The sequence below is a fragment of the Saccoglossus kowalevskii genome, chromosome 9 (assembly GCF_978046115.1).
Source record: "Saccoglossus kowalevskii chromosome 9, keSacKowa6.1, whole genome shotgun sequence".
In the NCBI taxonomy this organism is placed as follows: Eukaryota; Metazoa; Hemichordata; class Enteropneusta; family Harrimaniidae; genus Saccoglossus; species Saccoglossus kowalevskii.
In genome coordinates, this window is record NC_140649.1 from 35,932,753 (window position 1) to 35,947,180 (window position 14,428).

A 14,428-nucleotide genomic window follows, 5' to 3' on the forward strand; every position below is an offset into this window, starting at 1 on the left:
CAATGACAATCTTGTTATTGCACTGCTCTCGACTGATAAAGCTTCGCTGTTAGCAATGCACATTTCAATTAATTAGAAGTCTACCTGTAGTACCTATATGTATAATATCAAATCAATCAAACTTGCGGTTTTAACAAGACTTCAACAATATTACACCAAGTATTAAGGCAATCAGGCTTGTAGTTTCCAAGAAGCTATGAAAAAGTCGACAACGGAGCTGAGCATAAATGTTGACAACCCATAAGCTTTATTTATTGCGTACAATGGATGCAACTATTTTTTCTGAAACCATTTTGTTCGTCGACAAAATATCGTTATGTTCTAAAAATTGTGAACCCTTGAAATTAAGTAGCAAGCTATATAATTTATAAATAGTTGATACCGGTATACCTATATACTTAGTTAAGATGAACAAGTCTGTCAATAGTATTGTCTTTAAAAATGGGACAAATTAAGCTTTTTATCATATACATTTCCCTGAACCAAAACATAAGTGGAAAAAGTGTGTCAAGAATACAATCGACTGTCTAGTTTTCGAGACGTCATACAGAATTTTGTCAACACCGGCAGATTTTCTATTCTTTGCCTTGAAAATACCCTTAATTTCATGCTTTGTTTAAATCATACTCATATACTGTGAAATACTTTATTTCAGCTGAAATTAATTTTCGCTGAAAAGACTTTTTGTGTGGATTTTATTTTCACTGATTTTTGACAAGTTGAATGTAAATTACATGTATAGAAAAAAAAGTATATTCGCTGGATTTCATTTTCACTGAATCATTCCTTCAGTGAAAATAGCGAAAATAAATTCCAAGCGAAAATAAAGTATTGTACAGTATATTATAATACCAATGCTCACACCTGTAATAGAATGCATAGCAATGGACATCTTCTCATCCAATACAACCAAAATGTGCATCTACTCAATTTCCAATTTCCAATTAAAAGTTTTCTGACAATTGATTAACCTTTGCATTGTACTTGTTATTATATCATAATTTAACTTATGGACCTTGTTGTCAATTGTCTGTTCAATAGTTTCCTGACCCTTATATAACTCTTTCAAAATTGCCTTGACCGCCATATCTAGTTAACCCATTTCAAAGTTCTTTGAGTTAGGCCTCAAGCATTTTTCTCTTCAATAGACAGGGTATATTCACTGGTAGCAACACTGATAGAAAGTTCTTACTTAGACAGAAACTTAAAATGTACTTGTATAAATGCAGGAGATTCAAATCAACTACCATATATGGCACATTATAAATAAAATGCAAATGAGCTACTATATATGGCACATTATAAATAAAATGCAAATGAGCTACCATATATGGCACATTATGAATAAAATGCAAATGAGTTACCATATACGGCACATTATAAATAAAATGCAAATGAGCTACCATATATAGCACATTATGAATAAAATGCAAATGAGCTACCATATATAGCACATTATGAATAAAATGCAAATGAGCTACCATATATAGCACATTATGAATAAAATGCAAATGAGCTACCATATACGGCACATTATAAATAAAATGCAAATGAGCTACCATATATGGCACATTATAAATAAAACACAAATGAGCTACCATATATGGCATGTCATAAATATAACACAAATGAGTTACCATATATGGCATGTCATAAATAGAACACAAATGAGCTACCATATATGGCATGTCATAAATAAAACACAAATGAGCTACCATATATGGCATGTCATAAATATAACACAAATGAGTTACCATATATGGCATGTCATAAATAGAACACAAATGAGCTACCATATATGGCATGTCATAAATAAAACACAAATGAGCTACCATATATGGCATGTCATAAATATAACACAAATGAGTTACCATATATGGCATGTCATAAATAAAACACAAATGAGCTACCATATATGGCATGTCATAAATAAAACACAAATGAGCTACCATATATGGCATGTCATAAATAAAACACAAATGAGCTACCATATATGGCATGTCATAAATAAAACACAAATGAGCTACCATATATGGGATGTCATAAATAAAACACAAATGAGCTACCATATATGGCATGTCATAAATAAAACACAAATGAGCTACCATATATGGCATGTCATAAATAAAACACAAATGAGCTACCATATATGGCATGTCATAAATAAAACACAAATGAGCTACCATATATGGGATGTCATAAATAAAACACAAATGAGCTACCATATATGGCATGTCATAAATAAAACACAAATGAGCTACCATATATGGCATGTCATAAATAAAACACAAATGAGCTACCATATATGGCATGTCATAAATAAAACACAAATGAGCTACCATATATGGCATGTCATAAATAAAACACAAATGAGCTACCATATATGGCATGTCATAAATAAAACACAAATGAGCTACCATATATGGCATGTCATAAATATAACACAAATGAGTTACCATATATGGCATGTCATAAATAGAACACAAATGAGCTACCATATATGGCATGTTATAAATAAAATACAAATGAGCTACCATATATGGCATGTCATAAATATAACACAAACGAGTCACCATATATGGCATGTCATAAATAAAATACAAATGAGTTACCATGTGTGGTACATCATAAAATGCAAAACAGCTATCATGTATGGCACATCGTAAAACACAAATGAGTTACCATATATGGCATGTCATAAATAAAACACAAATGAGTTACCATATATGGCATGTCATAAATAAAACACAAATGAGTCACCATATATGGTATGTTATAAATAAAACACAAATGAGCTACCATATATGGCATGACATAAATAAAACACAAATGAGCTACCATATATGGCATGTTATAAATAAAACACAAATGAGTTACCATGTATGGCATGTCATAAATAAAACACAAATGAGTTACCATATATGGCATGTTATAAATAAAACACAAATGAGTCACCATATATGGTATGTTATAAATAAAACACAAATGAGCTACCATATATGGCATGTTATAAATAAAACACAAATGAGCTACCATATATGGCATGTCATAAATAGAACACAAATGAGTTACCATGTATGGCATGTCATAAATAAAACACAAATGAGCTACCATATATGGCATGTCATAAATAAAACACAAATGAGCTACCATATATGGCATGTCATAAATATAACACAAATGTGTAACCATATATGGCATGTCATAAATAAAACACAAATGAGCTACCATATATGGCATGTTATAAATATAACACAAATGTGTAACCATATATGGCATGTCATAAATAAAACACAAATGAGCTACCATATATGGCATGTTATAAATAGAACACAAATGAGCTACCATATATGGCATGTCATAAATAGAACACAAATGAGTTACCATGTATGGCATGTCATAAATATAACACAAATGAGCTACCATATATGGCATGTCATAAATAGAACACAAATGAGCTACCATATATGGCGTGTCATAAATATAACACAAATGAGCTACCATATATGGCATGTCATAAATATAACACAAATGAGTTACCATATATGGCATGTCATAAATAGAACACAAATGAGTTACCATATATGGCATGTCATAAATAGAACACAAATGAGCTACCATATATGGCATGTTATAAATAAAACACAAATGAGCTACCATATATGGCATGTCATAAATATAACACAAATGAGTTACCATATTTGGCATGTTATAAATAAAACACAAATGAGTTACCATATATGGCATGTCATAAATAGAACACAAATGAGCTACCATATATGGCATATCATAAATAAAAAACAAATGAGCTACCATCCATAATTAGTACTTACCTGTGTAACCATCTAAACAAATACACATATATGTACCAATACCATCCACACATTCAGCACCATTCAGACACGGTTCACTTTCACATTGGTCTCCATCATTCTCACAATTAACTCCAAACCAACCTGTTTGGCAATCACATCGATAGCTACCAACTAGGTTTCTACAGTATCCTATGAAGAACAAGAACACAGATTTGTTAAATCTCAATACCATATCAAAGAATGCAGACATATTGATTGATTTGGATATAACTTATAATATGGGTGAACCACTGATGTTGTCAAGATATTAAAAAAACAAAAACATCATGAAGAGTCAGTTTTCACATCATATTTGGTACAGAAACTGCTTGATAAAATTCACTTTTTACTGTAAAATTAATTTTTACTGTTTTACAAAGTTGAATGTAGGAAAATATAGGAAAAACAGTAAATTAGCTGGACTTTGTTTTCACTGAATCATCCCTTCAGCGAAAATAGCGTAAATAAAATATTTTACTGTAGTATTGTGCTTTCAAACTGATTTTCAAGACAAAGGGGTATAATAACTTAAACATTTCTGTCATAATTGGAAGTGATCAGATTTATGAGTAGTATAATCACCTGGGTTTGTATCAAAATGTAACAAATATATTGGCTGAAGGCGTTATATTTAGCTTTTTTAACCCTAGACAATGGAATAGCATAGACTCAAAGATGGTCACAGTAAACAGAAATTCCTTTTACTATACTAGTACATGTATGCCTTAACTTATAAACACAAATCAGATACATGGTTTAAAAAAAATGAATAGAGAATTCTGCGGTTCAGTAAAGCTTATACTGTGACCTGTAAAGATGGATACATATGCAGATAATTATTATTCAAGATGACATAGCTTATAAACACAAATCAGATACATGGTTTAAAAAAAATGAATAGAGAATTCTGCAGTTCAGTAAAGCTTATACTGTGACCTGTAAAGATGGATACATATGCAGCTAATTATTATTCAAGATGGCATAGCTTATAAACACAAATCAGATACATGGTTTAAAAAAAATGAATAGAGAATTCTGCAGTTCAGTAAAGCTTATACTGTGACCTGTAAAGATGGATACATATGCAGCTAATTATTATTCAAGATGACATAGCTTATAAACACAAATCAGATACATGGTTTAAAAAAAATGAATAGAGAATTCTGCGGTTCAGTAAAGCTTATACTGTGACCTGTAAAGATGGATACATATGCAGCTAATTATTATTCAAGATGACATAGCTTATAAACACAAATCAGATACATGGTTTAAAAAAAAATGAATAGAGAATTCTGTGGTTCAGTAAAGCTTATACTGTGACCTGTAAAGATGGATACATATGCAGCTAATTATTATTCAAGATGACATAGCTTATAAACACAAATCAGATACATGGTTTAAAAAAAAATGAATAGAGAATTCTGTGGTTCAGTAAAGCTTATACTGTGACCTGTAAAGATGGATACATATGCAGATAATTATTATTCAAGATGACATAGCTTATAAACACAAATCAGATACATGGTTTAAAAAAAAATGAATAGAGAATTCTGTGGTTCAGTAAAGCTTATACTGTGACCTGTAAAGATGGATACATATGCAGCTAATTATTATTCAAGATGACATAGCTTATAAACACAAATCAGATACATGGTTTAAAAAAAAATGAATAGAGAATTCTGTGGTTCAGTAAAGCTTATACTGTGACCTGTAAAGATGGATACATATGCAGCTAATTATTATTCAAGATGACATAGCTTATAAACACAAATCAGATACATGGTTTAAAAAAAAATGAATAGAGAATTCTGTGGTTCAGTAAAGCTTATACTGTGACCTGTAAAGATGGATACATATGCAGATAATTATTATTCAAGATGACATAGCTTATAAACACAAATCAGATACATGGTTTAAAAAAAAATGAATAGAGAATTCTGTGGTTCAGTAAAGCTTATACTGTGACTTGTAAAGATGGATACATATGCAGATAATTATTATTCAAGATGACATAGCTTATAAACACAAATCAGATACATGGTTTAAAAAAAAATGAATAGAGAATTCTGTGGTTCAGTAAAGCTTATACTGTGACCTGTAAAGATGGATACATATGCAGCTAATTATTATTCAAGATGGCAGCAGATGATGTCGTTATTAAACCACTGATGAAAAGTTTTACACATCATGTGTAGCAGCAAACAAGTCATAATTATAATATTACAGCCTGAATATGGATATTTGGACAGCAGACTAATGAAAATTGGCTAATTATTATGCAAATTAGGTAATTAATATACACAGTATTAACCCCATAACTATTCAGGAATGTATGTTATCTTAGTGCATCAAGGTACCAATTTTTCGATTGAAATTTGATCTGAGTGGTTCTTAAGTTGAACATACACAGACAGAGTAACCACAAAGACTTCCATTATATGCTTGGCATGCAGGAATCAACTCACCTCCATTTAAGCAAGGACTACTGCTGCATTCATTGATGTTATCAATTTGACAGTTGGGTCCAGTGAAACCGCTAGCACATCTACAAGTGTAGTACTTGATACCATCGCTGCAAGTACCGCCGTTTAAACAGGGATTGCTTGCACACTGATCACCATCCAACTCACAGTTCAACCCATCAAAACCATCAGGGCAGTCACAGCGATATGCACCAAGCAAATCAGTACATATACCTGAGTGAGAGGGACAAACAAATGCATATAGGTACCAAGCCATGAATAAAAGCTCATATAAACCAAAAATTGTGTTTTAAACTAGAACAATGAAATATGACGTATTTCCCCCATTACACACTTGTAATGTACATGTAAGTGTATACTATTCATGTATGTACTTCAAATAAAGCAAATACAGTAGATATCTAATCTGAACATCAATTGGACTGTGAAAAATTGTTCAGTTTGTAGAAGTACTCCTCCGATTGTACAAGTGTGATTTTTACAACTGATTTATAGAAATCGAATGGACTGGAACGTAAGTGGAGGTTCCAGTTTCACACAGGTTTTTTCTATACATAGGCAAACACCAAGCATGTATGAGATAACTAGCTCTTTATATGCGACGAACATTCCTATTGAAGTTATGTGAATTGCAAAACAAACCAGCACTAATGCAAATGAGTGGGGCTGTGAAAGAACTGGTTACCCAGTAGTATTCAGTCTGGTTTTGCTAATGTCCCTGCATATTTGCGAAGCATGTATGTTTTTTCAATGGGGTGATGACTGTATTCTGTGTTGTCATTGGACAGAAATAGATTAGATTGATGTATAAATAGAATTAAACTTGTGTGAAATGGGATTTTTATTGCATATTGTTAGACATAGATATTTGCACATATATATTGCACACTATTATATATAGTCGTGTACAGTGCACACTGAATGTAATTATTTAAAAGTTCCTTTCATCCCCACAACTCATTAACTTCTCAGTACCAGTAGCTGACAGTACCATTAACTTCTCAGTACCAGTAGCTGATATCAAATGATATTGCCAACCTCTCAAGAAACTTCAGCTGAGTAGACTTTCAAACATGTAGTTATTTTAAAGTGTCTTTAATTGAACAAAGGTTGCATGACAATGTTCACTGGTTCATGTATGATGACAGAACTACATGGTAACATGAAGCAGTATTCTTTAGTGTGTTACAGTGTCATTGTAACAATATTTCAATATTTGATCTTGTAGAAATGTACTTTTGAGTTTATACAAATTTATTCACTATTCATTGTTCTTAAGTTTGTCTGATTTGCATATTCAATGACAGTTTGAGCCATATTATGATATTCACTACACTTAGAAAGTATAAATAAAGCAGTCATGTGGTTTGAAGTTCAGTACTGTGGTAGATTTTGCTTTGAACAGCAGCTGGGTGGTTTGGGCCTGGTCTGACGGTTACACGTAGTCGGGCACTTCGTGGTGAGTGATTGCACCCGTTTCAAGATACTTTCACAGCTTTGCCTTCTGCCTTTCCGAAAGTCAACCGGTTTTGTTCACCAGCATCTACGAATGCACCAACAGGTTGTGAATTGGTCGCTTAAACTACATGAAAATTACAGCCACCTTGACTAGTGTACGCCACTTCTAAGTTACCAAGTCTACGCTAAGAAGTTCTACAGCCTACTTCGTTTCCAGTGTGAACAATGAACTGACTGTAGTTAAGAAATTCACGTATAGCAAATAACATTTATGCCCACCATTTTACGTTAACTACCACAGTGCTCAGCGAATTTGTATTTGTGTATTTAGCGCTTATTATGTAATTAATTTTTGGGTATATTATTATAGTTCATTGATGTTCTGTAGATGAGAACCATACGCCCTCTGGTATTGCATATATATATATTCTATCGAACTTCAATAAACGAGTACGTTCTATTCACGCATATACGCAACTCTGGTTTGTTTTGTCGATTGTTTGCGCCACTCTGATTGACTACACTTGATCGAGCTACACTTGCCTCTTCCCCACGTGACGGTAGCATGTGACAATCATATTTTGAGTAAAGTGGCCAAATATATTTATTTTTAGAAGGGTTTCATAGAACGGTACATTTCATAAAATGATACGGCAGCAAAATAGCATTGTTTATCACTTTACAAAACAATGATTTTTGATCTAATCAGATATTAATTTTCCCCCCATTTTCAACAATTTGAGATATGACATAATACCCTCATCATGGCAACCAATAGTAAATCATTCTAATACTGAAAAAAATGGTCACCATTCACTCGAAAAATAGCAAAGTTCATTGCAAAATGAATGTACATTGTGTATTTTGAGTATTTGCATTTATGAGTATGTTTACCTTAAGTACTACATCCACGTACATAAGCTCAGACAGCGCTACATGTCAATAATTTTAACTTACCTCCATTGAGACAAGGCCCACTGCTGCATTCATCAGTATCCACAGAGCAGTCAACACCACTGAAACCAGTGTAACATTCACATAAATAGCTACCATAGTTATCAATGCAGGTTCCTCCATTCTTACATGGCCTTGTCAAACATTCATTGATGTTCATTTCACAATGGGTTCCTATAAATACATCAAATGTTATCATCAGTCGTATAGCATAGCATGATTCCTAGAATTGTCTGGTAATTACTGTACTGGTAAATTATTAAATTTCCATAGCTAGAGTTCATAATTTGCTGACAAGTACAGGATAAAAATAACTTTCTAAATCTGGCTGTGTTCTACTGAGGTGACAAAAATTACATATTTATTTAGAGAAGTGTACCTCAAACTACAGGAATAAACATACCTTCAAATCCATTAGTACACACACACTGGTAACTGGCTATACCATCAATACAGGTACCACCATTTTGACATGGCTCACTGAGACATTCCACAGATTCCATCTCACAGTTGCCACCACTATATCCAGATAAGCACTCGCATTCATATCCATTATCATTATCCAAGCATGTACCGCCATTAGCACATGGAATGCTGGCACACTCATTTATATTAACTGAGCAATCAATACCTGTAGAAATATACAACAATGTTATCATGGTTGTTAATAACAGAAATGAGAACATTCATCATTTTATGCATTTATTCATTTACATATTAATGCCATGATCAAAATAATTTGTAAAATACCATGATCAAGGTAATTTGCATAATGCCATGATCAAAGTAATTTGCATAATACCATGATCAAAGTAATTTGCATAATGCCATGATCAAAGTAATTTGCATAAAACCATGATCAAAGTAATGTGCATTATGCCATGATCAAGGTAATTTGCATAATGCCAAGATCAAAGTAATTTGCATAATGCCATGATCAAAGTAATTTGCATAATACCATGATCAAAGTAATTTACATAATGCCATGATTAAAGTAATTTGCATCATGCCATGATCAAAGTAATTTGTAAAATGCCATGATCAAAGTAATTTGCATAATGCCATGATCAAAGTAATTTGCATAATGCCATGATCAAAGTAATTTGCATAATGCCACGATCAAAGTAATTTGTATTAAGCCATGATCAAAGTAATTTGCATAATGCCACGATCAAAGTAATTTGTATTAAGCCATGATCAAAGTAATTTGCATAATGCTATGATCAAAGTAATTTGCATAATGCCATAATCAAAGTTAATTTGCAAGCTATGATGTGAATATTAATCAGGTGTTAAGTACTGGTATTTTTCAGTTTTACTTCTGACACCATATTCTGCCATGAGTGTATTGTACCTATAGGTCAAAGTTATTTCTGAACAGCATAGTTCTGGATGTTGTAATGTCCCATCATTAAGCACTTGACTACTCTATTGGAGGGTGGAATTTCCTAATATAGGCTATACAATGTTTTGGACAAGTTTTGTCTACAATAGATGTGGTTGTGCAAATTTATATGAACTCAGTGATCAAACAGTCAACTGACATCGCATTTCACAAAATAAACCAACATATTTTTTTTTTACTTTTTTTCTCCAAGATATTTTGATGGAGACCTGTAGCCAAATAGAAATTACAACCATTTTGCTGAAACTAACAAAGACATTTCTAGAAAATTCATAGAAAATAACCAACAAATTTGAAAGGAAAAATGATGGCAAGCATAGCAAGTATTACCTTCAAACCCAGCAAGACAATTACAGGTATATCTATTGATGCCATCAATACAATCACCATTATTCTGACATGGGGTACTCGCACACTCGTCTATATTTGTTTCACAGGATAAACCTAAAATAAAAACATGGCAATCTGATCATTTTATGCACATGTACATGGTGGTCCTGTTATGTTTAACCTTACCTGAGGTTTATCACAATTATCATATTCTTAAAATTTGTCCATGTCCATTCAGTAAAGATGATGCTGAAGATATCCTCATTTAGAATTCAGAATTTCAGCCTCAGGTTAACAGATTGGTTTTTTGGTGAATATCCTTTTGAACAATCTTCCCATAACTCCATTGTAGTGTATGACAAGGTTCTCGCTAATTCCACACAGAAATGATTCCATGTGTGTAGATATTTAAATCTGAATCTGAAACTAACTTCAGCAACCAGTGTTTTGTAAGAAAGATTGTATTACTTGTATATCTAAAAAAATCCAAGAGAAAGACACTGTATAGAACAAAAGGTTGAGAGCACTGTTATCATAAATCTGACCTGTGTTTCGTCTTACCCATAAATCCACTGAGACAGTTACAAACATAAGCACCAATGAAATCCTGACATATTCCACCATTCTGACATGGGTTACTCAGACACTCATCTATCTCACTGCCACAGAGTACACCTACAAAAAACAGGACGAGGTTTAAAGACAAATCCAGAGTGTATTCAACATAGATAATGGAGATTACATTATTGCTAGGAAGTATTTAACACATGTAATACGCATTATCTTGTCGTCAGGGAGTAATCAACACAGCTAATGGGTTTTAACTTGTTGCCATGGTCACAGGGCACATGAAATAATGCCTTCACATTTTTTTCTTGTTTTGGTTTTGACTTCAACAACAGTATTTCTTTTGAGAATAATGAATTACAGTATTTGTTCTATTAGTAGCACATGTGCTAATGTAAATGACACGAGGTATGTCAAAGGGCAAAATAAGTCATATTTTTAATGATCCAGTATACAATACATGCAATTCTTGGTTTACATTTACTTCTATACTGTAAATATGGTAGGCATAATTATTTATACCATTTTGTACTTTAACTTGAACTTAGACTTAAAAAAATCACTGCAGTGCTCTGTCTTACCTTCAAAACCAGGTGCACAAAGGCATTCAAAACCACTAGACGGTACAAGTACACATGTTCCATCATTTTCACATACAGTAAACTGGCATAGTGACAAAGTCGTTAGCTGAGGAGCTGCCGTTGTTGGTAGAAGTGAAACCTGACATAGAGCACCTAAGAATGAAAAACAAATGTTAAGTGAAGCATTATTTAGTGGCCAAGGTAACAACATTATTATATGTTGATATAGACAAGCAGCCTGTTTGCTGAGATAGCTCCGCTGTTAGCAATGCACATTTCAATTAAAGAACAGAAGATATCATTAGAAAATGAACAATATGTATAGTATTGGTTGGACTTGCGGTTTTTAACAAAAGTCGAAAATATCACTTTTTACCAAAAATGACAAAAATACTCACCAAAATTAGAAAATTGAAAATATCATCATGAAATGAACAAATCTTATAGAGGTCTACCCAAGGTATATATACACCAATTATCAAAGCATTCAGGCTTGTAGTTTTCAAGAAGTCGAAAAAGTAAAACATTGACACGAACGATGGACGAAGACGACAATCACTCATATGATAAGCTCCGCTCGACAAAGTCGACAGTGGAGCTAAAAATGATCAGCTATCAATCGTCGCACTTTACGTTTTTACGTTTGCGTTTTGTGCATGCACATGAGCAGAGACTGGTTGGCAAAAAAATACTGTTCGCAGCCAAAGATAGAATAACACTGTTGTTGATATTGAATATACATGTATGTTTCGGTTAATAACGCAACTCACCACAGCAGATCGCGAGCTATCGCTGATCGGTAAGCAATATTTGTTATCTGACATTCACATGCTGGTTGGCAAAAATGTAAACATATGATGTCATGGTGTGAAAACCTTTAATATCTCACTTGATCAAACCTCGCTGAAATTATGCTTTTCTAAGTCATAGATCACACTGGATATAGTAAGCTGGATGGTCAAAAAATCAGTATACAAATTAAATCTATTGTTTTCAGTCCATCAATCAACCTGGTACATAAATGTTTGAAGAACATGTTTACCCAATGTTGGGTTTATGAAAACAAGCAGAAATTACTTACCAAATACATGGAGCACAGTAAATTTTGACCAACGATTTAGAAAGTATTAAATATAATGTTTAAGAATCTAAAAAATTTTGTTTTTTTGTTTTCCCCTCTCACTACCTCAAGTTTATACATTTAAACAGTAATATTGAATAACTCTTTTTAAACCTCTTTATCAATTTATGATTTAAGAAAATGCCAAAAAATTGACACCAGGATGGGAAGAGGATTTGGTAGTTGCTTGCAGAAATTTTAGGACTTCAATGCATATTAATGAATGGAAAATATTTTATCAACTTTCCAAATTTCAAATGAAATGTGGTTGTTTACAATAAAGAATCAACACACTCAGGATATACAATGTATGTGGGAATTCAATCTGCATGGCACCAGGACAAAAAGAGAGTTTATAATGATAAGTAATTAGTTATTGGCACTGTGCCTTACCTTCAAAACCTGGTGGACAGCGGCACTCAAAACCTCCAGTCGGTAAAATTACACATGTTCCATCATTTTCACATATGGTGAATGAACACAGTGACAAAGTGGTTGGCTGAGGTGCTCGTGTTGTTGGTGCAACGAATTGACACAAATCACCTGAAAAATGCGAAGCAACCATTCATAGTACAACCTTAAAATAACACTTTGAATGCATATACAACATATAATCTGTTAATATATGGTAACCAACGCGTGTCGTTTTGAAAACGGCATTTTACCCGCATCTTGCAAGATAATGGAATAATTGCAATTGTGGGCGTGCCAATACAACGGCGCCATCAAGTCTAGATTGGAAAAGACCCAAGTGTTTTGCAAAGTTTCAAGATATATTGCTAACTGACTGTCTGAATAATTCTCAGAACGGCTGTATAGTACCCGGTATCAGCTTTATGTGCAACGATGTGTTCTGTGAAGCTCCTTATTCAGATCAGGTTTTACAGTCAACCAAAACAAACAATCACTGTGTTCGCCTTGAATTCAAAACAGGCGAGCACAATTGTGTCCTCGCCTTGAGTCACACACCATAGATCATCAACATTCCTTGTTCTATAACTAACCTATATCAACAATGCTGTTTGCAGATACATTACATTACAAGTCAAGTGGATAAAGGATTAAAAATGGCCGCCGTAATAAAACACATTTTTGATTTTTTGTTTTTCCTTTTGTTTTGAGCATTTTATATAAAACTGAATATCCTTACAAAAAGAACTGTAAAGGCAAACCGGGAATAATATCAATGACTTTTGCAAAAATTATTGTGAGTAAATTTTAAACCGAATTTGTGACGCATGAAAAAACTGAAAGAGTTCTACATTACAACAGTCAGCATGGTTTAACTCTGGCCAGTATAAAGTATATAGAGTTGTTTGCACATGCCCAAATATTGCTTATCGTAATCTGTTGTAATCCGCAAACCACTAAGTTGATTCACAAACAGTACAATCAAGTCAATAGATTCTGGAACATATCACATGTTTTTTCATCATATTTCTCCAACTTCTAAAGGTAATTTCATTCTGTAACTTACACTATTATTTAAATATTTTGATATCGACTCAGAAAAAAAAAAAAAGAGAATTAGCCATGAACCTGAGTTGCTATCTTAAGTAGATATAATTAGGGTGTTCAGGCTGACACTTGAGTGATGTGTGGAGACATTGAACTCTCGTTGTCATATGTAGGGGTAGCTAAGTATGTGGTAGCTTACAATTGGTGCTGAATCCCAG

General features: G+C 33.0%; 1 protein-coding gene across 1 annotated transcript in view; it reads right to left on the reverse strand.

Annotated features, from left to right (window-relative positions):
• LOC100375739 (uncharacterized) overlaps positions 1 to 14,428 on the reverse strand; it is a 70,592-nt gene that overhangs the window by 34,686 nt on the left and 21,478 nt on the right. The window contains exons 13-20 of the mRNA XM_085504084.1: positions 13,146 to 13,295; positions 11,633 to 11,785; positions 11,046 to 11,159; positions 10,485 to 10,598; positions 9,153 to 9,380; positions 8,753 to 8,923; positions 6,320 to 6,550; positions 3,834 to 4,004 (exon numbers count right to left, since the gene is read on the reverse strand). Coding sequence (XP_085360210.1) covers positions 3,834 to 4,004; positions 6,320 to 6,550; positions 8,753 to 8,923; positions 9,153 to 9,380; positions 10,485 to 10,598; positions 11,046 to 11,159; positions 11,633 to 11,785; positions 13,146 to 13,295 — 1,332 coding nt within the window. The remainder of the gene's footprint in view (positions 1 to 3,833; positions 4,005 to 6,319; positions 6,551 to 8,752; positions 8,924 to 9,152; positions 9,381 to 10,484; positions 10,599 to 11,045; positions 11,160 to 11,632; positions 11,786 to 13,145; positions 13,296 to 14,428) is intronic.